The sequence below is a fragment of the Cinclus cinclus genome, chromosome 25, assembly GCF_963662255.1.
Source record: "Cinclus cinclus chromosome 25, bCinCin1.1, whole genome shotgun sequence".
Lineage (NCBI taxonomy): Eukaryota > Metazoa > Chordata > Aves > Passeriformes > Cinclidae > Cinclus > Cinclus cinclus.
Genome location: NC_085070.1, coordinates 5,602,212 through 5,626,912, shown reverse-complemented (window position 1 = coordinate 5,626,912; position 24,701 = coordinate 5,602,212). Strand labels below are relative to the sequence as shown.

The window sequence follows — 24,701 nt, the reverse complement described above, 5'->3', positions numbered from 1 at the left end:
GCTGGGTGGGGAGGGGGGGTTCTCACTAAGGAATTTGGGATCTGAAACCCGTCCCTTAGTGGGGTTGCTCCCTCCTGGAGCTGCAGGGAACTGGGATGATGGTTCCCCCTGTAAGCAGAGAGCAGAGCCTGGACGCCTTCAGGGAACAGCTGAGGTCTGGCTGTTCCTGCAGGGCTTGGGCTTCAGAGCATTTCCAGGCTGATAAAAACCTCGCCTTGATTAGGAGCTCAGTGCCTGAGTGGGTCAAACACTTTGAAGGCAGCTCAAAACGCTGTCTCTGCTTCTCCCTCAGAGCCTGATGGCATCACAGCCACGCTGGCCTGGTGGCCCTGCTCACGGCAGCCCCAGAAGGAGCAGCTGAGATGGTCACTGGGATTCAGCTGTGGAGTGGGACAAGGCTCAAGCTGGACTCAGGTTTGGGGGCAGCAGGGCTGGGTGTGGGGCACACACCCTGAGGTGATGGGGGAACAGCTCTGCCTGGGCAGGGGCCACCCCAGGAGGCTCCACACTTGCCACTCGTGGGAGTGGAAGGTGCTGTGAAGGCTCCAAGTGCCCCACCAGCCCCAGCATTAGAGGAGAAAAGGCGAGGAGAGGTTTAAAGTGTCCCATCCTTACACATTCCCAGGGGTTGGAATTCTCCAGAGCCTCTCGCTGCTGTGGGTGCCAGGTTTGGGGGTGAGCTGGGGCAAAGGGGGTGACCCCCTGGAGCAGGTAGCCGGGATGGGCTGGCTCTGGAAGGGCTCACCTCGGTGTGTTCGTGTGTGCAGAGCTACCTCTAGTGGCCACGGGCCCCAGAGTGCCCGCGGGGCTGGCAGCCGGTCCAGCACACCTGGATGCCTCCTGCAGCAGCCAGGTGCCCACCAGGTGGGGATGGATCAGGTGCGGGCAGGGAAGGAGGGATCTGCGGTTCCTCCAGGGAAAAAGGGATGTCGGGGAAGGGGTATTTGGTGCTCTGGGGTGGAGAGGTTTCCTGGGGCACGGGTCAGCAGGCAGGGCAGTGCCCACGCCCTGCAGAATCTCTAAACCATTCAGGCTGGAAAAACCTCTGGGAAGGGATCTTTGTTGGTAGGAAAAGCCTGCAGGCGTTTTTCAGGCTGAGTATTTTACTAGTGGCACAGTGGGACTGGGAGAAATTCCTCTCACGAGGCACTAGAAGGCACCACTCTGAGCTGAATGTGGTGTGTCCAGTGATTGTATTTCTAACCAGAGCACAAAGCATCACGTTTGAAGGAGCAGTTTTAGGAAGGAGAGTAAAATTTGCTTCAATAATGGTCTGTTTTCTCTTTCCTCCGGCTCTTCCCTCTCCTCAGTAAGTTCTCCTGCCTTCGTAAGTCCCCCAGAGGGCACTTCCATCCTCTTTAGCCCAGGCAGAGTGGTCAGGAAGGTGTGGGGGCTCCGAGGGCTGCTCCAGGCACTGGTGGCTCATCCTGGAGGGTTCGCTGGCCACGGCCGTGAACGGGGACAAGCTGTAGGGCGAGCTGGCAGCATAGCTGGGGGTGTAGTGGACATCTTCTAGGGGGTGCAGAGTGTAGGGCTGGGCTCCAGGGATGGCTGGGGTCCAACCTGAGCCTCGGAACGGGGAAACACCTCCGGATTCAGGCAGGGAGAGGCAGCTGGAGCTGGCAGGGAGTGCCTGCAGAGGGTCTGAGCAGGCACTGTCACACTGGCTGAGGCTCTCGGGTGAGGTCTGCTCCCAGGGCTCTCTCTGCAGGGACAGGGAGACAAGGCAAGGAAAGCCTTTAGGAACAAAAGCCTGTCCTGGAGGTAATGGAATACCTATCCTCAAAGGGTTTCTGTGGCTCTGGAGCAGTGTTTGGTGCTCTAACTGTGAAAGCAAACATCCGTCCTGTCAGGGCCTGGAACAGGGTCCCAGCAGGACTGACCAGCCCTGATCCTACGGGATCCAGGAGCTCTGTGGTGGGGGTGCGAGTGGAGCTGGCTCCTGGGAAGTGGCAGGGATAGGGACAGGCCTGGAGTCACCAAGGGCAGTTTCTAGAAACTCAAAGAGGGAAGGTTTTAAAATCCCAGAGTATCCTGAGCTGGAAGGGACCCACCCGGATCATCAAATCCCACTCCTGGCCCTGCACAGGACACCCCAGCAACCCCAGCCTGTGCCTGGGAGCAGTGTGCAGTTCAGAGCACAATGGGACGTCTCCAGGGTGGTCTCCAACACGAAGAGGGGACAATTAGATGGAACCAAAGAGGAAAATCTTTCCCCCAGAGCCCTGCGCCACCTGCCATGGCTGCACCTGTAACACCCACATCCTTCCCCCACGAGTCCCCCTGACTGAACCCCGCTTTTCAATGGGGTGAGCTTGCCCTGGGGCACAGAACCATGGAGCCACTCACGAGCAGGATGTGCCCCGTGTCACTGGGGAAGGATGGCAGCAGAGGGGGCACGGCCGGAGGGTTGAAGAAGGAGCTGGTGCCAGCTGGGAGAGGAGGAGCACGGTGATCCCCGAACTGCTCGCTGAGATAGGGCTCCAGGAGTGCTGGGTAGCCCTGGGGGGCAGAGGAGTCGCAGGAGAAGGGCTTGGAGCCCAGAGGGGAGGAGTAGACATCACTGACAAACTGCTTGGTGCTGTGGAAATCCAGCTCGGCTGGGAAGGATCTGCGGACGCCGTAGTAACCAGCCGTGGTGGGAGAGCCTGGGGGACCACAAAAAAAGGGTGGAAAACCGTAAAGAAAATTCTAACAGCTGCCACAGAATGATGGACACCTCTGTGGGTGCAAAGCAGAACCCTTTTTTTTTTTTCCTCCAGCATCACCCAGGAATCCATCCTGCCTTGACACAGGTGTGTGAGCCCAGAGGTGCTTTTGGTTCCATCTGGTGACCTCCACCTGCAGCAAACCAAAAGTGTTTGGGAAACTTTAAAAAGGAGGGCAGGGAGATGGAGGTCAGCTCAGCCAGGCTGTGCTTCTTCTCTTTCTCTGCTACAGCCCCCGGGGAGGAGGTTCCAGCCTCACTCTGCTTTCCCTGCCCGAGAGCTCAAAGGATAAAACGGGTCAGCTCCTGATTTTGTGCTTAGTCTCTCCAGCTCCAGGGAAAATGGGAAAACACGGGAGGAAAAGAAGGGATTCTGTATGGCTCCTCTGCTAAAAGAGGTATGAACTGCTTAAATTACTCTTTTTGAGGATTTTATACGAGATTATTTGTGGGTTTTTTTTTTTTATTCTTTTAATTACTTTCCTCCTGGGCTCTCTCTGAGGGGTGGCCCCTCTCCAGGGTTTGCTTCACATCCTCTGGAGGAGAACAGACGGGGCTGTGCCAGCCCTCCCACCTGCATGGAAGGTGTTTATCAGGGGAGGGAAAACCTCACCTGGCATTTGGCCAAAGGGTGACTGCGCCGTGCTAGTGCTGCCCTGCAAAAGATAAAGAGAAGTTTGAAAAAAATGACTTTTCAAAGCAAGGCAGCTCTCTGAGTGTAATTCACGTGCATTATTTGAGCCTAGGTGCTGTGAAGGATTTTAACTCCATGATTTCCTCGGAGGTATTAACAGATGTAGGCTAAGCAGAGCTTTTGAAGGTTTTGTGCAGAGCTGATAAAAGAGTATCAAGATAACTGGCTTCTTCCTCCTGTCCCACAGGGTCCCTCAAAGCAGGCAGGATGCTGAGGAGTCCTCTTGACGTTGGCACAAACCAGGCAAGGTGAGATGTGAGCCCTGGAGTGGCCAAAATGGGCAGATTCCAGCCCATGTTCCAGCTCAGCTGTGCTGGGTCTGCTGTCCCAGAGCTGCTTTACCTGGTCCTTCCTGGCAGCACAAGGAGGCTGGGTGGAGAGAGTTCCTAGATCCTATTTGGGTTATGATAATAAAAATATTAATATTAATCATCATCCTCTCCTCCTGATCCCCAGGTAAAGGAGAATTCCCCCTGGAGTGACCCTGATGCTCCCAGTGCCTAATTCCTTACAAAGCACCCTGGCAAAGGCAGCTGCTCCTCTGGAATCCCAGTGAGTTCTGGCTGCGGGAGCTCCAAGCCCCCAGAGCAGGAATGCAGAGCCCCCAGCTGCACTGCTGTCAGCTCTGCTGTCCCCTGGCCACTGCTGGTGGCACGCTCTGGCCAGTTTGCATAGCGCAAACAGGAGGTTCCTGCCATAGCAGGCAACCAAATTTAGAGGTTTAGATTTGAATTAAATTTGCCAGCTCTGAGGACTTCCTTCTACTGCCGAGGGAAGGTTTGCAGCTGCTCCCTGCTCCGTCATGGAAATGAGCTCTGAGCCTGCACAGGCCACGCAGGCTGCAGAGGTGACAGGAGGTGACAGGAGGTGGCAGGAAGGAGCCCCTGGGCTTGTGGATAGAGCAGTGCTGGTGTCACACGGGCAGGGTTTGCACCTGTCCCCAGCTGAAGTCATCACATGCAAATCCAGGTTCCCTCTCAGCATCCAGGTCACTTTTAGAGGAGAAAGCCGAGCTGGGAGGTTCGAGCAGCACAAGAGGACAAGGGGCTGCAGTGATGGAACTGGGGATGATCTGCTGAAGGGACAGGAAGGTCCCTGGGCACAGCTGGCAGCCTCCAGCAGGGATCATTTCCAATTACCAGAACGTTTAATCTTTGATCCTGTCTGTTCAACAGCCACTGGAAGTGCCTGGCTGTGTGTACACACCTGTGGTGGAGAGTCCCAGGGGTGCCGGGAGTTCCTATGGCTTTACCTGCCTGAATTCAGGTGCAGGAGCCTCTGCTGCAGCCCACCCTTGGCCTCATCAGAGAAGAGCCCTGCATTTCATTCCTCTCCTTACCAGCCTTAATCGAGACCCATCAGTTCATTTCTTAAACGCTGCTTCCTTTCCCTGCCAGGGGAATGGGGAGCCTGGATCTGTTCAGCCTCCCTGGGGCCCACAGTGTGTCCAGCTGTTGATAAGCTGGGGCTCAGCCTGCCCTGCCCATGGCCAGGCACAGATCCTGGCTGGGATCTCTCCAGAGAGCTCTGCTGCTTCACTGCCTCCCAACTCGCCTACAAATCTGCCTAAATTTAAGGATCCAGCTCAAGATAATGACCTGGCCCTGTCCTTTGGCAATGCTTTGGCTTCAGGACATCACCTCTCTTGGCCCAGTCTGTAATGGAGCAGCTGAAGGAATAAAAATTCTCCATAAAAGCAAAGCTGAGCCTGGGCAGGGCACTGCTGAATGTGTGTCCCTGGACTGGGAGTGCTGCTGGGCACTCAGCAATGAATTCTCTTTAAACCAGAGCATTGTACCTGTGCAGGTATCCACTTCCACACCTCAGAGAAGACAGGAATCCTGTCCCCCTGCAGAGGACAACTGCAGGTTCTTCCCTATGCAAAGGAAAAGCCAGAACCTCCCACAAGCCCAGCTCCGAGCCCTGCAGTAGGTCAGAATCCCTGATTTTTGTGTGGCTTTCCTCACAGCACACCCTGATTTCCCATCACTCGATGTGTGCAGGGCCTGGATGTCAGGAAATTGTTGAAACCTCATCCCAAAGCTCTGCTCTGCTGAGCTCTGCCCTTCCCCGCTCAGCACAGGCCTCCCCTTGCACCAACAATGGCCGACAGATTTTATTTTTTTTTTTTTTCCAGGAGCAAAGATCACCCTCAAACAAAAGATGCAGTTAAATTTCTTTGTGCATCATCAAGAGCCAAAGGGGTGTTCAGTTATCTGCCCCTGGCTTTGTTTCTGGGTTCTATTCTGCCAGACAAACAGAGCTGCACTTACAGCTGCTCTTTTCATGATATGTCTGAGCAAATACGGATGTTTGCCCTGCACGATAATTTTTTGTCTCTCGTGGGGAATGAGCAGCAGGGCTGGTTTTGCATCAGATACACACACACACACACACACACAACTGCTGGGCTCTGCAGCACAGAGCCAAGGGCAATAAAGCAAGGATGGTTTTACAGTTCCAGGGGGTTTGATTGTGGCTGTTGAAGCTGCCGCCTCCAGAGAGGGAGCAGGTAAATGTGATATCATCAACCAGGAGCTGTTTTCTCAGCTGCTTCCTGCTGCTCCCCAAAGACCTCTTCCCAAATGTCTGCCTGCTGGCAGTGCCTTCCCCAGTGCCTCTCCATGGCTGAAGCCTGTGGGGATGGGTCTGTGGCTGCATTTTGCTGTGTTTGGTGATGCCCAATCCTATCTGGTTTTTGGTTTTTTATTTTTTTCCCTGCCTGTTTTGTCACACAGAGTTAATGGGCCTGAAAATTGCAGCAAGACAAGCACTTGTAAGTCCCTGTGAGGACTCTTCAGGAAAAAAAAAAAAAAAAGAAAAGCCAGAGGGAAATGGATTTTGGGGAAAAAAGCATCAGAACTCCCAATTTCTGTGTTCTGCTGCCAGTGATCCGGGGCTCTGCTCCCTCTCTCTCCTTGCAGGACTCGGTTCCAGCTCGCCCTCCTCTGCCTGTGTCCCAGAGCTCCCAGCCAGCCTGGAAGCGAGGAGCTGCTGCCCAGCAAAGGTGAGTCCCAGGAGCAGCCAGGAAAGGGTTTGTGGATGCCACCACGTCCTGGCATCACATCATTGTGTCCCTTTCTAGGGACAGCCTTGCTTTTCTAGTTGGCAATTGAGAAAATAAACAATGTTGTGTAGGAGGACTTGGCTTTCCTGTTGCCATAGAACCACTTAAAGAGGAAATCATCTCTTCCAAGCTGATGCTTGGCCTCTTTCCAGCCCATCACATCCCTGCAGCTCCCCTGGCACTCCGAAGGAGCTGGAAGGAGCTCAGCATTTGGGGAAGAGCAGCTATTTTCAGGGCACTGACTTGTCCAAGTGCAGCTGGTGGAAAAGGAAGTTGACTTGGGAAGGTGTCACACGTAGGACGTGAAAGGAAAGAGGAATTTAACATCACTGCTACGCTTGAAAATGGGCAAAAAAAAAAAAAAAAGAGGTTCACAGATACGTAAATCAAATTCCATCACATCAGTGATGTTTTGGGGTAAACGTGAGTGTTGCAAATGGTTTTGCTGTTCTGTTAATATTGGCAGTGCCCCAAGCTCTCTTTAAAGCAGAGGGTGGGATGCCGTGCCTTGATGGGGTTAAAAAAGGGGGTGGGGGACGGGACTCACACTGAAGCGGGAGCCGCTGCTCTGCCGGGATCGCTTCTCAGCCAGGAGATCCTTGACCGTGTGTTTCACTCGCACTCCTTGGTACACCCGTTTGCCAAAATCTGCAGGGTCTGAGGGAATGCAGAGCTCAGCGAGAGCACAGAGCAGCTGGAAGGAGCAAATTCATCACCTCCGTGCATCGAGTTGGGGAGGAAAAACGTAATTCTGCAATTGTTAGATATGGAAATATAGAACTATTTCTAATGGAGAGCTATAGAACTATTTCTAATAGAGAAATATTTCTATGTAGAAATACATATATAATATATTTATAATATATTAGATATAATACATTATATATAACTATTAAAATATTAATATCAACAATGCAAATAAAATACACTTTATTGATATTATTCGTAGTAAAATATTATATATTAATATATTTATATGTATATATAATATAGAAATATTTCAATCTAGGAAATCATCCCTTAGGAGCCTGACAGTGAGAGCAGAGGGAAGACTGATGTGTCTTTCCATGCAGATCTCTCTCTGCCTGTTAGTTTGGGGCTTTTGTTTTTCCAAGGGGAGCCCCACATTTCCTCCATGGGCCAGCAAATATTTCTTTGGCTGTTGATTTCAGGGGTCATGGCTCATCCCTCGTGGAGGTTCTGGCTCCCAGCACAGCTGTGATCCCATGGAATGCCCTCCATGGATGGGGTGGCTCCTCTGAACCCCTAGAGGAGAAAGGAGCTGCCTGCTCAGCCTCTTTTGTCTCTACAGCAAACACAGGCAGGTGTTTGGGGGCTCTGTTTCGATCCAGGTTTTTGGGAAGGCACAAAGGGTCCCTGCCATGGCACCTGCAGGGTCTGACCCTGTTTTCTTTCTTTTTTTTTTTTTTTATTTTTTGCCAAGGAACACAGCACAACCTAAAAGAGCAGTGGGTGGCTTTGGCATGAGGATCTGCCCTCTCCCTGTGCTTGGACTGAATTCTGGGAGCTGTGCACAGAGGTTTTGGCACAGGTGAGGGTGCAGAGCTGAGGGACAATGGCAGGGACAGCTTTTTTTATCCTGGCCTGAACACAGAGCTCGCACCTGTGGAGCCAGGGAGGAGTTTCCATACGGGCTTTTATTGAATTATCCCAGAAAATAAAAACCAACTCCCTAACTTTGAAGTTAATCCCTTGGAAAACACAGAGGCACGCTCTCCTGAGGGAAAACAAACTGCCAGTGCACAGCTGATGTGTTTGATCTCTAGTATTTGTCATTTTAGTATTTATCCTGCTCTTCAGGATGTGTCCCCAGGCTCTGTCCCTGGTGGCATTGTGACCCCAGGTGCACACACACAAGGGGAGATGACAGGCTTTAAACAGCACAGTTCTGCCTTGGCCTTGCCCCTGATAGTTTTTGGGGTTTGTTTTTTTTTTTTTTGGGTCATAGCAGCTGCAAATTTTGGCAAGTGAAATTTAGTTTTGGTGTTTGAGTGCTGACCAGAGAGTTTTAGCCAAGGCACAAAGCAAGGGACACGCTCCCAAAAATGAGGTGAAGATGAGTCTTGTACCCAAAAGCAACAGAAGTGGTCAGAAATGGAGATCAGCTCTCACAGAGACAGGAATTCCAGCAGGTCTGGTGCTCTGCAGGTTTTCCTGACACCTTTGCTGTGCTCTAAAGGCATTAGAAAAGCTTCCACACCCCTCTGCTTTCACACTCTGTTCTGTGCTGTCACTTCACTCACATCCTCAGTTATTCCTCTGCCCACATTGTTTTAATTAAGCAACGCTCAGCCCTCTAACCTTGGTCTGAGGTTATCACACAGCTGAACCTGTAGTTTCCAGGGAATTTAAAACTTTACATAACTCTGCCACTGGCAGCACTGGGGAAGAAAAATGCTAATTCAGGCCTGAGTTTATATCATTTCCAAGCAAATCGAGTCCAATTTCACATCACTTTGATCTAACTGCCATTCGGAAAAATAAAATAAAGCATTGCACTGTGAAGGAATAGAAATTCAGTCTGGAGAAGGCAGAACATGCTAATTAAATTCTTGGGACATTTAAGATGTCACATGGCTATTTTAGACAAATTTCTGTGGTTTTGTTTTTGGGTTTTTTTTTTTTATCAATAGGAGGCCAAGGACAGCCCAGTTTGTTCCTTTCCTGATATCACCTTGAAGATGCCTCAACCTGTGAAAATCTGAGCTGCTGGGACTCACCTATTTCCATTGTTGGTGCTGCTGACGAGTCCCAGCTCCTGGATCCTGCAGGAATTTGGGGAAGATCTTTCCCTCATGAGCTTCCCAGAGCAGAGTGAAGCCTGTGCTCATAATTCCCTGGGAAAGTTCCAGCTGAGCCTGGCGGAAATGGATTTTCTAGAATTTAGGGATGTCTCCAGCACCATACCTCGTTTGGGATTTGCTTAAATGCAAATCCTTGGATCTGTGTTTCCCTCCAATTTGCATGGTCAGTGCTGGTCCTTCCCCAAGAGCCTCTTTCCTGTCCAAGCTGACATTTCATGGATGAAAACCAGAGGTTTATGGGCAGAAAAACTTTGGGATGAAGTGCAAGTCTGGCAAGCCTTGCAGGGAGGATCCATTTCCTTACAGGTGAGGAATCTGGCTGGAAAAACAAACCTTGGGATGAGCAGTTTCTCCTGTGTGAGTGTGAGATGCCCACGAGCTGTTGAAGGTCCCACTTGGGCAGGAATTCTGCCTTTCTGGGACCCCACAGGCTGCTCTGGGATTTCCACAACTCCAGCCGTGCCTGGGATCCTGGGGGGCTTTGCCTGGAGCCTGCAGGGACAGGGACAAGATCCATGAGAGGGACAGGCAGGAGCATCCCTGGGTTTGGCTCCCTGTTATCAGCTGAGAGCTGAGGGAACAGGGAGAGGGAACAGAGCCAGGAAAGGAGCTCCTGACCCAGATTAAAGGTTCTGGTGGCCAGAAGTGCCATGGCCACCCCTCTGTGGGCAGCAAGACCTGATCGTGCAATATCCTGATGCCTTTTGGGGCTACCTAAAAAACAGAGGCCAGACAAAATTAAGGGAATAAACAGCAGTTCTGTTTATTGAGGAGACTACACCCAAAATGGGCAATGGGTCACGTATTTATAAGTTTGGTTCATTTGTATATTAGGGAGTTAATCTTTCAGTTACAGCTTCAGGTAATGAAGGCCAAACACCTCCTCCAAAATGGCATCAGGAAACTGGGGGAGGGTGAATTTTGTTTTACAGTGAAAAGGGTCAGGATTCATGTCCAGGTCAGCCTAACCCTAACAGGTTCCCAAAAATGAGGTGAAGATGGGAGTCTTGTACCAAAAAGCAACAGAAGTGGCCAGAAATGGAGATCAGCTCTCACAGGGAGAGGAATTCGGGCAGGTCTAACCCTAACCTTAACAGCCTAAACCCCAAGTTTGCTCCCCTCAACTCACTTTTGTTTCCAACTCTCAGGGCTGAGGCAGTGAGGTGTCCTTGATTCCCAGCCTGGAGAGGAATTTTGGGCTGACCAAAATGGGAGAGCAGCAGCTCACACTGGGTTTAGAGCTCTACACCAAAGACTTGCAGGATTATGAACAGATGAAGAATAGAAAAGCTAAAATCCTAAGGCATCAATGCAAACCAAGAGCCTTTAAGCCCTTCTTTAAGCACTGAAGTCGTGCTTTGAGACTTCCCCACGTGAGCTCTTGGTTTTTTCCCTGCAGTGTGGCTGGCACAGAGATCTCTGGGGTGTCCAGCAGCAGGGACTGGCCACCCTAGAGATCCTCTGTGCCTCTGAAGCATTGCTGTGCTCATCTGGCAGGGACAGGACCAGCCTGGCGCCGGGATGCTGCTCCTAATTAAATCTCTCTCCTGCTGGAGTCTGCTGCCAGCTCGTGGGGCCATTAGGTAAAAAATCCTGCCCTGCTGCTTCTTCCATGAGCTCTGCCCAGCGCTGGCCTGGAGATTAATTCGGCCTCTCACATGGCCTGCCTTCCTGGGGAAAGGCTGGTTTTGTTTTTTAAAGTGTAATGATTTTTTTTTTTTTTTTAAGTGTAATTATTCTTTCCTTTTCGGAAGAAATTAAAAAGTACCAAGAGCAGCAGCAGCAGCAGCTGGACAAGGCAGGTCTGGAACACATCCTGAGTAATTCCCAATGTTTTTAGCCTGGTGAGCCACTCAGGATCTCTGCCTGCTCAGGACTGGGAGGACACCACACCGTGAACACTCCAACCCCAGTGTGCAGAATCTTTCCCAATGTGAGTGTGAGAAACAACGCCCACTCTCTGAATATTTTTTTTTTTAAGTTTAATAAGGGAATAAAAGGGATAATATCCAGCACTGTTAGCTTAAAACAATGTTCTTATATACTGATACATTACAGGGGTACATGCATGTTCATGAGGTTTATTCATTATTCAAACATTCCTGTGAGTTTTAGACGTTCCAGGGATTATTTTGCTTGGTTTTGACCTTTGACATGTCTGCATGCCATCTTTCAGATTAAATCAATATATTTTATTTCATCTCATGGTTCCATCCTATTGTTTTTACACTCCCTGATAATGAGGAGTCAGTAAATTGGGCTCTGGTTTTTGTCACTGCAATCTTACCATTCCGATGAGATAGTCCACAAATGTGAGAAACAACATAATTATTTTACACCATTTTCTGAGTTAGTTACATGAATAAAAGCATTTTAACATTCCACAGTCTATTTTAATATTATGCTAAGGCCTAAGATACAATATATTGATCACACTACTATTTATATATATATAAACTATACAGTGCATGCATAAACTGACAGATTATATTATACCAACAAGCAATTAAAAGGGAATTATAAATTGTATCATAACAAAATCTTCGTGATTAACAGTAATATGCAAAAGCTAATATGTAAATGGGAAAGCCAATACTATATTGTTATTTATAACACCAATATCTGGTTGGATTTCTATATAAAAAAATCTTTCTTTTTCCCTTCCATTCTTTTCCAGCCCTTCCTGGTGTCTACAGGTGTCTGGGATTTTGCTGGCAGGTAACAGAAGGGGCAGGAAGCACCAGGTGGGCTGGGGCAGATGGAAAGTGGCACAAAAAGAAATTGGTTTTGCTCTGTCAGCAGTGGGCTGCCAGCTTGCCAGCTGCCTCCTGGCACTGAGTTTTGCCTCCTGGGCTGGATATTGCTGTACTTTGGGGACGATATTCAGGTTAAATCCCAGCTCCATTGGGTGTCTGCTCAGTCCAGGTGTTTTCTGTGCTGACTGAAAAGTAATTCCATTGAAAACGACCAAACAGAGAGTAAACAAAAGCTCAGCCAGGCTTCTTCGAGATGAAAACATCTTACGTGGTGGTTTCTTTTCAAAATTCATCACGCCCAGATTTTCTGGCTAGTTTGGTGGATTTGGGCACGTGTTTTCCATTCACATCAGGGCAGAGCTGGGGCGTGGGGTGATGTTTGCAGAAGCTGTTGTGTGTTAGCACGACACGATCTGGGCACGTTCTGTACAGCCCCTTTTTAAAAGGGGTTTAAACCCTTTAAAACCCTTTTCAAAATGCGTTTACCTGTGCCAAAGCAAACTTTGGGGATTGTGTAACAAAGAGCCTGGGACAGCAGACGGGACAATCAGTGTGTATTTAATTCAGTCTGTCTACTGACTGAGAAGAATGCAACAAATTCTCTATCTCCCAGCAGAACTGCTGGGTTCTGTGGTCAGTGTTTGCTGGGATGGGTTTTCAGTGTGAGGACATTTGGTTAAGCAAGGAATTGTTCCGGAAGCACCAGAAAATAACTTGGAATCACGGAATGGTTTGGTTTGGTTTGGTTTGGTTGGAACCTTGAAGCTCCTCTCGTTCCACCCCTACCATGGGCAGGGACACCTTCCACTACCCCAGCTTGCTCCAAACCCCACCCAACACCTTGGACACTTCCAGCCATGGAGCAGCCACAGCTTCTTTTCAGTGAAGAGCGCTCCTGGGACCGGCTTTTTCCCAAAGCCGAAGGGGAATTAATGCGTTAATTAATTAATTAATTAATTAATCATCCAAGGCCCGAAAGAAGCTCGGAACCTTTGTGACATACCGCTGTTTCCCGGTGGGGCTGTTCGGCCGCCGCGCGCAGGCAGCGGGCTCCTGCGCGGTGATTGGCTGGCGGGCGGGCGACGGCGGCTGTGATTGGCGGGCGGGCGGGCGCGGTCCGTCGCGTTCCGGGGCCCCCCGCGGGGCAGAGGCGGGCGGTGGGGCGGGGGTCGCGGCCCCGGACTCCGCGGGTCCCACCGGGCTTGGGGCCGGTTCCGGGCGGTGACGGGAGCCCTGCGCGGCCCTGCACAATCCCGGCCATGCCGCCCGCCCGTGGCGGAGGTAAGGGGGCCGTGGTGCTGCAGTGCGAGTGGCAGCAGTGCTCCTTCGTGGCCTCGGAGATGGAGGAGTTTTGCGGGCACGTGGCGCAGCACCTGCAGCAGCACCTCCCTGGCGAGCACCGCGACGAGATGGACCCTCTGGGTGAGGCTCGGGAGAGGCGTTCTGTCTCTGCACGAGTCCCTGACAGGAAGGGGCAGGGAAAGGGGGTCGGACTCTGCTTCCAGGGAACCGCAGGACAAGGAAAATATCGTCGAGTTGTGCCGGGAGACGTTCAGCTTGGACATGAGGGGGAGTTTCCCCATGGAAAAGGTGGTCAGGCATTGGAAGGAGATGCCCAGGGAGGTCTGATGTCCTCATCCCTGGGGATGTCCAGGGAAGGGCTGGAGGTGGCACTCAGTGCTCTGGGCTGGGGCACAACTTGGACTCACTGATCTTAGAGGGCTTCTCCAACCTAAATAACTCTGTGATTTTCTGACAAGAGAAAGCTTCTGGCCTTTTTTCTCCTCTCCTTGAGTAGAGCAGGGCAGCAGGGCTGGGATCTCAGGGAAACATGCCTGGTGTCTCAGCAACTGAGACTTGGAGAGTAAAGTGACTTGGAGAGACCCTTAGAGCTGTGGTTCTGTGTTGCAGAGGGGCAGTTTGTGTTGCAGAGGGGCAGTTTGTGTTGCAGAGGGGCAGTTTGTGTTGCAGAGGGGCAGTTTGTGTTGCAGAGGGGCAGTTTGTGTTGCAGAGGGGCAGTTTGTGTTGCAGAGGGGCAGTTTGTGTTGCAGGGGGGCAGTTTGTGTTGCAGGGGGGGCAGTTTGTGTTGCAGGGGGGGCAGTTTGTGTTGCAGGGGGGGCAGTTTGTGTTGCAGGGGGGGCAGTTTGTGTTGCAGGGGGGGCAGTTTGTGTTGTAGAGGGGCAGTTTGTGTTGCAGAGGGGCAGTTTGTGTTGCAGGGGGGGCAGTTTGTGTTGCAGGGGGGCAGTTTGTGTTGCAGGGGGGGCAGTTTGTGTTGCAGGGGGGGCAGTTTGTGTTGCAGGGGGGGCAGTTTGTGTTGCAGGGGGGGCAGTTTGTGTTGCAGGGGGGGCCGTTTGTGTTGCAGAGGGGCAGTTTGTGTTGCAGGGGGGCAGTTTGTGTTGCAGGGGGGCAGTTTGTGTTGCAGAGGGGCAGTTTGTGTTGCAGGGGGGCAGTTTGTGTTGCAGGGGGGGCCGTTTGTGTTGCAGAGGGGCAGTTTGTGTTGCAGGGGGGCAGTTTGTGTTGCAGGGGGGCAGTTTGTGTTGCAGGGGGGCAGTTTGTGTTGCAGAGGGGCAGTTTGTGTTGCAGAGGGGCAGTTTGTGTTGCAGAGGGGCAGTTTGTGTTGCAGAGGGGCAGTTTGTGTTGCAGAGGGGCAGTTTGTGTTGCAGGGGGGGCAGTTTGTGTTGCAGGGGGGGCAGTTTGTGTTGTAGAGGGGCAGTTTGTGTTGCAGAGGGGCAGTTTGTGTTGCAGGGGGGGCAGTTTGTGTTGCAGGGGGGCAGTTTGTGTTGCAGGGGGGGCAGTTTGTGTTGCAGGGGGGGCAGTTTGTGTTGCAGGGGGGGCAGTTTGTGTTGCAGGGGGGGCCGTTTGTGTTGCAGAGGGGCAGTTTGTGTTGCAGGGGGGCAGTTTGTGTTGCAGGGGGGCAGTTTGTGTTGCAGAGGGGCAGTTTGTGTTGCAGGGGGGCAGTTTGTGTTGCAGGGGGGGCCGTTTGTGTTGCAGAGGGGCAGTTTGTGTTGCAGGGGGGCAGTTTGTGTTGCAGGGGGGCAGTTTGTGTTGCAGGGGGGCAGTTTGTGTTGCAGAGGGGCAGTTTGTGTTGCAGAGGGGCAGTTTGTGTTGCAGAGGGGCAGTTTGTGTTGCAGGGGGGCAGTTTGTGTTGCAGGGGGGCGGTTTGTGTTGCAGAGGGGCAGTTTGTGTTGCAGGGGGGCAGTTTGTGTTGCAGAGGGGCAGTTTGTGTTGCAGAGGGGCAGTTTGTGTTGCAGAGGGGCAGTTTGTGTTGCAGGGGGGCAGTTTGTGTTGCAGGGGGGCAGTTTGTGTTGCAGAGGGGCAGTTTGTGTTGCAGAGGGGCAGTTTGTGTTGCAGGGGGGGCAGTTTGTGTTGCAGGGGGGGCAGTTTGTGTTGCAGGGGGGCAGTTTTTCTCTGTTCCAGAGGAATACACCTGCCTGTGGCAGGACTGTGGCTTCTGCTCCCCGGAGAGCTCGGCCGACCTGGTGCGCCACGTCTACTTCCACTGCTACCACACCAAGCTCAAGCAGTGGGGGCTGAGGGCCCTGCAGAGCCAGGCAGATGTCAGCCACTGCCAGCTGGACTTCCAGAGCCGGAATATCATCCCTGAGATCCAGGAGAACTTCCTGTGCCTCTGGGAGTACTGTGAGGTGAGAGCAGGGGGGGTCAGCGTGAAAGGGGAGATGCTGCTGTGCTGCAGCTCACCTGCACAGCTGCTGGCTCTCTCTGGAGCTTTCTGGGAGCATCTGGGCTTGATTTGGTCTCGTTCACCCTGTCCTGTCTGTCCTTGTCCCCCTCAGAGGTCGTTTGACAACCCCGAGTGGTTCTACCGGCACGTGGAGGATCACAGCTTCTGCTCTGAGTACAAGGCAGCAGGGAAGGAGAACCACGTGGTGCTCTGTGGCTGGAAAGGTTTGTGGCAGCCTGCAGAGACCTTTGGGCTGGATGGCAAACATGTACAGGGGAACAGGTTTCAGAGAGCCCCTTGGGCTTCAAAAATGTGCGTGCATGGTTTTGACCATGAAATATCCCTACAAAACTTCCTTCAGGGAATCCAGCTGAGTGCTTCGTACAGAACTTCCTGTTCATATGTGATCAGTGCTTTGGAGAACAGGCTACAGCTGATTTTTTTTTTTTTGTACTTTAATTTTTTCATTAATTTCTCCCATGTTTGTGCAATTGCCTTAACTGCTTGTGAGGGGGACCACACTGGTTGTACCGTGGTGACCTCACCTTGCTCTGTGGGGATTTTGGAGCCTTGCTGGCCAAAACAGGACGAAGAAGCTGCTGTTCAGTGAGGCTGTGTCCCGTGGGAGGGCTCTGAGCTGTGCTGTCCCTCTCCAGACTGCAACTGCAGCTTCAAGGGCCGCTGCAAACTGCGGGAGCACCTGCGCAGCCACACGCAGGAGAAGGTGGTGGCCTGTCCCACCTGTGGGGGGATGTTTGCCAACAACACCAAGTTCTTCGACCACATCCGCCGCCAGACCGCCCTGGACCGTAAGCCCCGGGGGCAGGGAGGGGCTGGGGGAGTCCTGGGATGGGATATTTGGGTCGCTGGAGCTGCCTGTACCTTGTGAGCCAAGGGCAGGGTGTGCTTGGAACAGCCTGGCTCCTCTGCTGACTGATGGGAGCCACAGAATTCCAGAATTGTTTAGGTGGCAAAAAGGCCTCTGGGTTTGAGTCCAGCCTGTGATTGATCCGCACCTTGTCAGCCAGCCATGTCCTGACCTGGGATAGGGGCTCTCCCACCTCCCTGGGCAGCCCCTTATCACGCTATCCATGAAGAAATTCCTCTTGATGTCCCACCCGACTCTCCCCTGGCCCAGCCTGAGGCTGTGCTCTCCAGGAAGTGTCCCCTTGCAGAGGCAGGATCGAGGCTGTTCCTCCTGTGGGGACCCAGGGCTGCACACCAGGGTTTCCAGCCCCCTGTCACACCTCTCCTCACTGCTCTCTGTGCTGTTCTTCCTGCCCTGGTCTCTGCTGTCCCCTCCCTGGCCCACTGCTGCAGAGCAGAGGTTTCAGTGCTCCCACTGCTCCAAGAGATTTGCCACAGAGAGGCTGCTCCGCGACCACATGAGGAACCACGGTGAGTGAAGGCCCCTGCTCCCAGCTCAGCCTCTGTGGGCTGCGTGCTCTGCCCTGCTCTGGCCTGACGCTTTTCCCTGTTTCTGGCCCAGTGAACCACTACAAGTGCCCCCTGTGTGACATGACCTGCCCGCTGCCCTCCTCCCTGCGCAACCACATCCGCTTCCGGCACAGCGAGGAGCGTCCCTTCAAGTGTGACTACTGTGACTACAGGTGATGGCCAGGGCTGGTCCTGTCCCCAGACCTCCAAATTCCCTCTGTGTGTGTGTGTGTGTGTGTGTGTGTGTGTGTGTGTGTGTGTGTGTGTGTGTGCTGCAGCTTTGTTCCCTCACTTTGTGCTTCCAGCTGCAAGAACCTCATTGACCTGCGGAAGCACCTGGACACGCACAGCAAGGAGCCGGCGTATCGCTGCGAGTTCGAGGCCTGCAGCTTCTCTGCACGGTCCCTCTGCTCCATCAAACTGCACTACAGGAAAGTCCATGAGGTGGGGAGGCAGCAGAGCTTGTGTTGCTCCTGATACCCCGTGTCAATCTTCTCAGAGAGCTTTCTGTGTCCTCCCCTGCACGTGTGGGGTGCTGATGTCACTCTCTGTGTCCCTCAGGGTGACTCCGAGCCCCGGTACAAGTGCCACGTGTGTGACAAGTGCTTCACACGGGGGAACAACCTCACCGTCCACCTCAGAAAGAAGCACCAGTTCAAATGGCCCTCGGGACATCCTCGCTTCAGGTACTGCCCACCTTTAGCTCCTCAGCACCTCCTCTCCGGTGCAGGACACAGCTGGAGCTGCATCCTGCTTTGTGCTGGCACTGCCTGGGCTCTGATGTTTGTAAATTTGTTCAAGACCTTTTTCTCAGTCAGTAAACATTCAGTGGGATCTGAGCAGTGCTGGGTGGCAGCTCCAGGGCAGTGGTGCCAGCTCCAGGGCAATGGTGCCATCACTGCTGCCTCTGGTGGGACACTTCTGAGCTTGGCAGGGGCCAGGTCCAGGTGTCCCCCTCTAGAAAGATCAATCTTGGGACAGAAGCCTCTGCTGCACCCTCTCTAGGAAACTCCAGAGGGTTGCCAGAGCCTGAAAGCTGGGAGGGAAGAGGATGGACTTGAAATGCTCCCAGTGAAACAGTGGTGGAAGGAGATGGGCTGGGGAGGTGACTGAGCCTGGCACAAAGCTCAGAAGCTGCCACATGGGTGTGCTTTTGGGAGTAGAGGCTGAAATACCTCTGTGCAGCACAGAGATCAAAACCTGGGGTGTTGTGCCCTTTCCTTGGCCGTTCCCCATCTCCTGGGAAGGGGAGTGTGCCTGGCTGACCCCTCCTGTCTGTGCCCAGGTACAGGGAGCACGAGGACGGCTACATGAGGCTGCAGCTGGTGCGCTACGAGAGCGTGGAGCTCACAGAGCAGCTGCTCAAGGACAGGGAGAAGCGTGGGGAGGCTCTGGATGGCTCCAGCGAGTGCGTGGTGCTGCCTGAGGGTGAGGGCAACCTGCAGGGCATCCTTCTGGAGCCACCAGCAAACCCTGCCCTGGCAGAGAACAGGATGTCTGAGCTGCCCGTGCCCCCAGCCCTGTGCTCTGCGCCCAGCCCTGAGCCAGCACGGCCAAACCCCTTCCCAGGAGCTTCCTCCTCCTCTTCCTCAGAGCCAGGAGCCAGCAGCACAAGCAACCCCATCATCCGTGTGGTGAACAGGACCAACGAGCAGGGCCAGAGTGAAACTGTGTACTACGTGATGGCCAGCACGGCCTCGGAGGAGCAGGGCACAGCCCCCCTGCCTGTGGAGCTGGAGGAGAACGTCATGGACAGGCTGCAGAAAACAGCTGAGGAGCTGGGCATCCACATCGTGTGAGGAGAGCTTCAACCTCCTTGGGATGTGCTGGTGGAGGAGTGCTTGGGGAGAGATCTGGGCTTGTCTTCAGCCCAGCCTCACTGGCTGCTGGTTCTGGCCAGTATGGGGAGAGGGGAGAGACAGATCTCCCAGGTGTGAATCGAGGGATCTGAGCTGCAAAGAGCTGTCTGCCTCCTCCTTTTGGGGACTAGGGCCTGTCAAGCTTCTCCCACCCTTCTGGGAGGCTTGGTCTAGGCCTGGCAGGGTGGGGTGGTCACCAGCTGTGCCCTTCTGAGCTGTTCCCCAGGCAGGATGGTGTGTGGAGCACACACTGGTGCTGAAGCCTCTTCCCTGGGAGCGTGTGTAGCCCTTGACAGGCCTGTCCTGCCCCATCCATGCCTTCCCCCAGGGCCTGTCATGCCTTCATCAGCACTTCTGCACACATTTCCTGTCTCACCTGGTGCTGGTGGTGGTGTTTGCCTCCCTGATCCCATAACCAGCACTGGGATATTGGGAGCTTTTTGCTGCTTTTGGCATTCCCCTGGCTGTCCTCCCCACATTGGGGTTTGGGCTCCTGGGTGGGCAGAGTGTACTTTGGCAAGACAAATAAACATCAGGCTCCCAGGCCCAGCAGTGTCTGGTGTGTTTTTCTGTGCAGCCCTGTGCCTGCCAGCCGTGCTGTGGTGGGAGGATGGCACTGGGACAGCTGCAGCCTGCAGTGTGGGAGGTGGGCACTGTGCTGCTGCCAGGCTCTCCGGTGCTGTGCAGCTGGCACTGCAGTGTGCTGCTCCCCAGAGGTGGCACTGGAAGATCAGGTTTAGCTCTGGCGTTGTGTTCCTACTGTGGGGCTGAGTTTTGGTGCCCCACCCAGGGCTATCTGCTGCCTGCTCTGGCCTTTTTTGAATACGGGGAGTAACTGGGCTTGTGAGCAGAGCCAGCTCATCCTTTGTTGAGTGATTGGAAAAGGACAGTGTGAATTTGAGCTCCCTGGAGTGCCTTTTAGGGCCTCCCTGCCCCGTGTCTGAAGGCAGTGTGCCCAGGGGGACACAGGGAGCCACCTTGGTGGTCTTGGCTGGACACTGACTTTTCCCCCATTGCTCCTTTCTCAAGCAGCTGAACAAAAGCTGTTGGAATTCCGGGTTGCTGGGGGAAACCGCTTGATCCCAGCACCCCTGGGGGAGAGGCAGAAGCTGTCCCTGACAGCACACACTGCTCGAGGGTGCTCCTTGCTGCAGGCAGAGCATCCCTGCCCTTGGCACTTGGCGTGGCCTTGCCCAGCCTGCCTGGCCCCTGCTCCCTGGCCTTGGCAGAGCTGGGCTGAGCATGCCTTCGAGAGAAGGGCCCCGTGCCAGCTTTGCATTCGCAGCACTTCCACCCTGGCCCTCTTTGCAGCGTGCTCCAAAGCCACGGCTGTGCTTGCGTTCTGCTGGGTTTAGGGCTGGGTGCTTGGAGTGTCCCTTTAAACACTGGTACCAGGCAGGGTAATCTGCCAGAGATTATCTGCTGGGGAGAGGATTGGCATTAAAGGGAATGTCTCCTCCCTTCCCCCACGTCCTGCAGCATCCCCTGGCCTGGGTGTGTGTGTGGAAACCAAGTTCACTTTCTCCTGGGCGAGCAGAGAGGGGTCTGTGGTCGGAGGGGCGAGGGGAGGAGGGTAAAGGATGGCACTGGGCCTCCTCTTCCTCGCCGTGCTGGCCACGCTTGTCTCCTGCCAGGACCCAGAAGGTAACAGGAGGCTTGGGGGATGAGAGGGTTTATGGGGTGCCCAAGCTGCTGGCACCAGTCCTGCCCAGTAAGGAGCAAGACCAAGGCTTGGCGCAGGGGAGCTGAGGTCAGAGTGGCTGGGATGGGCTCCAGCACCTCCGTGTGGGGCTCTGAGGGCTGGGCAGCTGCTGGGAATGGTGTCCTGGCCCCCAGGAGACCTGGACACTTACTGGTCTGGCACGGCACCCATCTGCCTGGGGGGCTGCAAGGGGAGGCACAAGGAGCTCAAGAGGAGCCAGTGTGGGAACGGCAGCTGCTGCTGGCTGGGTTACAAGTCCTTCTGCAGAGGTAAAGCCCGGGGCAAGGATTGGGGGATCCCTGGGCACGCTGCAGGGCTCCGTGCCGCCCTCCCGTGTGGGAATGCCTCCAGCAGCCACGCGGGGACACAGCCCGGGGCGTCCGCAGCCTTGTCTGGGTGACCCCCGGGCTTGTCCCCGTGGCCAGCAGGATGCCAAGCCGCGGTTCCATCCCTGTCCTCAGTGAACTGCGGGCGGCCCGAGGCGGATTTTAACTCGGTGGTGCACGGCAATGACTGGTGGGTGGGCTCCGTGGTGCGCTACAGCTGCCGGCCCGGCTTCCTGCTGCTGGGGGACCCTGCCAGCGCCTGCCAGTCCGACGGCCGCTGGACCCCCAAGCCCTCCTGCCTCCGTGAGTGCCCCGAGTGTCGCGCTGAGCCCCTGCAGGCACGTCCCCAAACCCTCCTTGTCGCGGGGGTGAGCACCCCGCGATGGGCACTGCCCCTGTCCCTGTCCCTGTCCCTGCAGGGATTTGCCTGCGGGGCCGCATCGAGATCAGCGAGCGGGACATCACCGGCAAGTGTTCCTCGTCCTGCGGCAGCCAGGCGCACCTGGGAGCCTTCCTCAACCGCGGCTGCATCAAGATCTCGGGCTGTGTCACCAAACTCTCGGGCTGGCCCCGCTGGTTCCAGCGCTGTGACATCTGCGAGTGCGACTGCCACGTGCCCTGCGGTGGGTCCTGCTCTGTGGGGAAGGTCGGCGCTGGGAGATGGGAGCTGCAAACAGCTCAAAATCCACTGTCTTTGCTCTCCTCAGGTTCTTCCAGGTAGAGCTGGGCCACCCGGAGCTGGGGCCACTGGCCCCGTGCTGAGGTTGTCTTCCACCCTGAGTTCTGCTTCCCTTCACCGTTGTGAAGTGTGTCCACTGCTGTGCTCCTTCCACAAGCTCTCTCTGTCCCAGGACTGTCATCTGAGAGGGGAAGAGATGTTCTGGACTCACCTGTGCAGGGCTGGCTCATCCCAGGACTCTCCAGGGACAGGGGATGCTCTGGGAGCAGCAGCCGCTGGGATCTGTATGTGTTTCCTGCAGCTGGCCTTGGGGACAGTGGTGTCAGCCCCCATTTGCCTGGCTGCTTCCCAGGGCAGGCTCAGACCCTCTTTTAGAGGGGAGGCAGCACCTCTACCTGTTGCAAAATACCTGTCCTTTGGTGCTGCAGGCTGTGATTTCTCCACATCAGGTAATTTCAGGCCCTGAGCTGAGAGTTGGAGCCACCCTCTGAGCTTGCTGAGGCCAGCAGGAGTGTGGCATCTGCCTCCTGTCCCCATGCCACAGACAGAGCAGCCTGGCCTGCAGCACCCACTGCTGAGGAGTCCAGTGGATCAAACTGCCCTGCAGCCTCCCTGGGAGTGCAGAGTGGGGAAAGGTCTCACCTCCCAGGTGGGAAATCTTTCCTACTGGCTGCTGGTCCTGCTCCTTCCAGGGGGTCCATGATCCTGCCCTGAGAGCCCCTTTCCCCAGGGGCTTCTCATCCCAGCGGCTTGGGGCCACAAAGGGAGAGATTTGGCTGCAGCCAGGAACAGCTTTGTGCCCCTTGAGGACACCTCTGCCTCCTTGGGAAGCAGCCATGGAAGAAGTTTTATCCCCCCAGGGAAGGAGAGGGTGCTCTGGAGCACATGTGATGGCATTGCTGAGGGTGCTGGAGGACCAGCCACAGATCATTAAAAATATATTTGCAGGAAATCACACAGGTTTTTCTGTCTTGCAAAGAGGTTCTGCTGCCTGCTCTGTTCCTAAACATAGATGCCCTGAACATAGATGACAGAACCAGGACAGGCTCCCTCTGCCACTGTGAGCCACCACAGGGACACAGCTGTGGACAAGGCCACTTTAGGAAGGTCCCAGCTGGGGATTAGAGGGATATGAATGTGCCCATGGCACCAGGCTCCATCCCTGCTTCCTTCCACCTTCAAATGACTCCCCAGCAGCTGCTGATTGCTTCATGGCCACCAGCTTGGGACCAGCTGAGCAGAAAGTGGTTTAGCATCAATGAGGTCATTCCCAGGCCCTCCTTCTGTCCTCCTGCAGGGAGGAAGGGCTGTTTGGCACTGCACAGAGCAGGTCTGGGCAGGGACTGCTCACGGGGAGTGCCCCAGGGATGGGAGGCAGCTGGGTGCAGACAGAACTGGGTGAATGCCCCCTGCCTTTTGCTCCGTGACAAGATGATTTAAGACCTCCATGAGGAGCTTGGCTCCATGGATACCTCCTGGTGCCCTCCCCTGGCCCTGCCCCCTGGTCTCCTCTGCCAGGATCCTGCCCTGAGATCTGTCCCATCCCTAAGCTGGGAAAGCTGTCCTCAGCTCAACAGATGGTTTTTTAATTAATACTCTTGCTGGTGCCACTCATTTCCATATGTCTTCTGTGTTTAAGTGCTGTGGTGGGTGAGAGGTGTGAGTAACAGCGAGGAGGGAGCCAGGCATGGTGCTGGGGAGGTGCAGGGGGATCCAGGTCCTGCAGGATGAGCTGCATCAGGGAGGATGTGCTGAGGGTAAAACTGAACGGACACCCCCTTGCCATGACCCTTTGTGAGCAGCTGTCACCCCACCGGCTGTCCCAAGCCATGGCAGCCCTGCTTGCACCCCGTGCCCATGTTGGGGTGTGTGCACAGGGGTCTGTGCAGGGCCGAGCGGGGCAGGAGCGGGTTTGGGGTGTGTTGGTCTCACTCAGGAGGATGAGGGGGCAGCGGGGGGAGCTGCGGGGGCTGTGTCCCACATGCGGATGGGAGCCGGCACTGGGGTGCGGGGGGGTGCAGAGGCAGGGCCGGCACACCCCAGGCGTGTGCTCAGGGATGCTCAGGGCCTGCTGGCAGGAAGCGAGAGGAAATAGGGCCGGTCCCTTTAAGAGGATTTTTCGCTGCCTGGCAGCGCTGCCCGCCCGGGCAGCCCATCCATCCTTCCATCCATCCCTCCTGCCGCCCATCCTGCTCCCCGCCCGGCAGCACCGGCCACGGGGCAGGCGGAGAGGGGTGCCCCCGAGCCCGGGGGGCTGCTAGCCACTGCGGAGCTGCTGCTAGCCACTGCGGAGCTGCTGCTAGCCACTGCGGAGCTGGGGCCGGAGCGCCCCCCGCCCGCCCTGCCCACCCAGCCCAGCAGAGGGATGGGGAGGAGACCCGGGCCGGGCACCCGCGGGGGCAGCGCCCAGCCCGGCTCCTGCCGCTGAGCACTGCAACAGAACCGAGCCGAGCCGAGCCGAACCGAACCGAACCGAGCCGCCCCCCGCCCGGCCGGGCTCCCCGGGCATCGCCCCTTTGTCTGCGGAGGAGACGAGGCGGGGGCGCTGCGGGAGCGGAGCCGCCGCCCCGCACCCTGCCAGGTGAGCCTGCGGGAGAGCCGAGACCCTCCCCGGGGCCGGGGGGGCTGGCATGGAGGGGGCCGGCGGGGAGCAGGGATGAAGGAAGAGCATCCTCGGGCAAAGCCTTCCCGTCCCCACCCCGTGCTCGGGGCTGGGCTAAGCCGCGGAGAGCCGCTTGCGGGATTTAGCGCTCCGTGAACGCCCAGCCGGAGGAGTCAAGGTGAGCCCGAGGGCGCGCCGAGCCCGCTGCCCCCCACCACCACCCCTGAGCCCCCCGTTCCTGCACCCCGCGGATGCTGGGAGGGGACCCGCGGGCTGGGAACCCCCACCCCTCCTTCCCTGGAGCTGGGCTGGCTTCCTTGCAGCCCTGAGCGGGGTCTGCCTGCAGCAGGGAGTGGGCTGGGGGG

General features: G+C 55.3%; 2 protein-coding genes across 5 annotated transcripts; one reads left to right on the top strand and one right to left on the bottom strand.

Moving 5' to 3' along the window:
* Positions 1 to 1,306: 1,306 nt before the first annotated feature.
* On the bottom strand, positions 1,307 to 13,310 carry POU2AF2 (POU class 2 homeobox associating factor 2). The gene is made up of 5 exons (XM_062508550.1): positions 13,053 to 13,310; positions 7,016 to 7,162; positions 3,321 to 3,363; positions 2,350 to 2,648; positions 1,307 to 1,705 (listed from the first exon to the last, which is right to left on the bottom strand). The coding sequence occupies exons 1-5, from the start codon at positions 13,308 to 13,310 to the stop codon at positions 1,307 to 1,309; spliced, it is 1,146 nt and encodes a 381-aa protein (XP_062364534.1).
* HINFP (histone H4 transcription factor) lies at positions 13,217 to 19,571 on the top strand. Of its 4 annotated transcripts, XM_062508728.1 has the most exons (10): positions 13,217 to 13,471; positions 15,467 to 15,693; positions 15,844 to 15,955; positions 16,388 to 16,540; positions 17,052 to 17,129; positions 17,221 to 17,341; positions 17,474 to 17,612; positions 17,730 to 17,854; positions 18,454 to 18,596; positions 18,762 to 19,571. In XM_062508728.1, the coding sequence occupies exons 1-10, from the start codon at positions 13,309 to 13,311 to the stop codon at positions 18,965 to 18,967; spliced, it is 1,467 nt and encodes a 488-aa protein (XP_062364712.1). In that variant the 5' UTR covers positions 13,217 to 13,308; the 3' UTR covers positions 18,968 to 19,571. The 4 variants fall into 4 exon arrangements, with proteins under 4 accessions (XP_062364712.1, XP_062364710.1, XP_062364711.1 ...); XM_062508726.1 differs by having other exon boundaries at positions 18,454 to 19,571; XM_062508727.1 differs by having other exon boundaries at positions 13,217 to 13,476; positions 15,469 to 15,693; positions 18,454 to 19,571.
* Positions 19,572 to 24,701: the final 5,130 nt, after the last annotated feature.

Coding starts and splice junctions, on each gene's coding strand:
- HINFP (XM_062508727.1), top strand. CDS start 13,309: ATGCCGCCCGCCCGTGGCGGAGGTAAGGGGGCCGTGGTGCTGCAGTGC. Junction 15,956..16,387: donor GGTGCTCTGTGGCTGGAAAG/GTTTGTGGCAGC, acceptor GTCCCTCTCCAG/ACTGCAACTGCAGCTTCAAG. Junction 17,613..17,729: donor ACTACAGGAAAGTCCATGAG/GTGGGGAGGCAG, acceptor TGTGTCCCTCAG/GGTGACTCCGAGCCCCGGTA.
- POU2AF2 (XM_062508550.1), bottom strand. CDS start 13,310: ATGGCCGGGATTGTGCAGGGCCGCGCAGGGCTCCCGTCACCGCCCGGA. Junction 7,163..13,052: donor AGCCCCACCGGGAAACAGCG/GTATGTCACAAA, acceptor TGCTCCTTCCAG/CTGCTCTGTGCTCTCGCTGA. Junction 1,706..2,349: donor ACACGGGGCACATCCTGCTC/GTGAGTGGCTCC, acceptor CTGTCCCTGCAG/AGAGAGCCCTGGGAGCAGAC.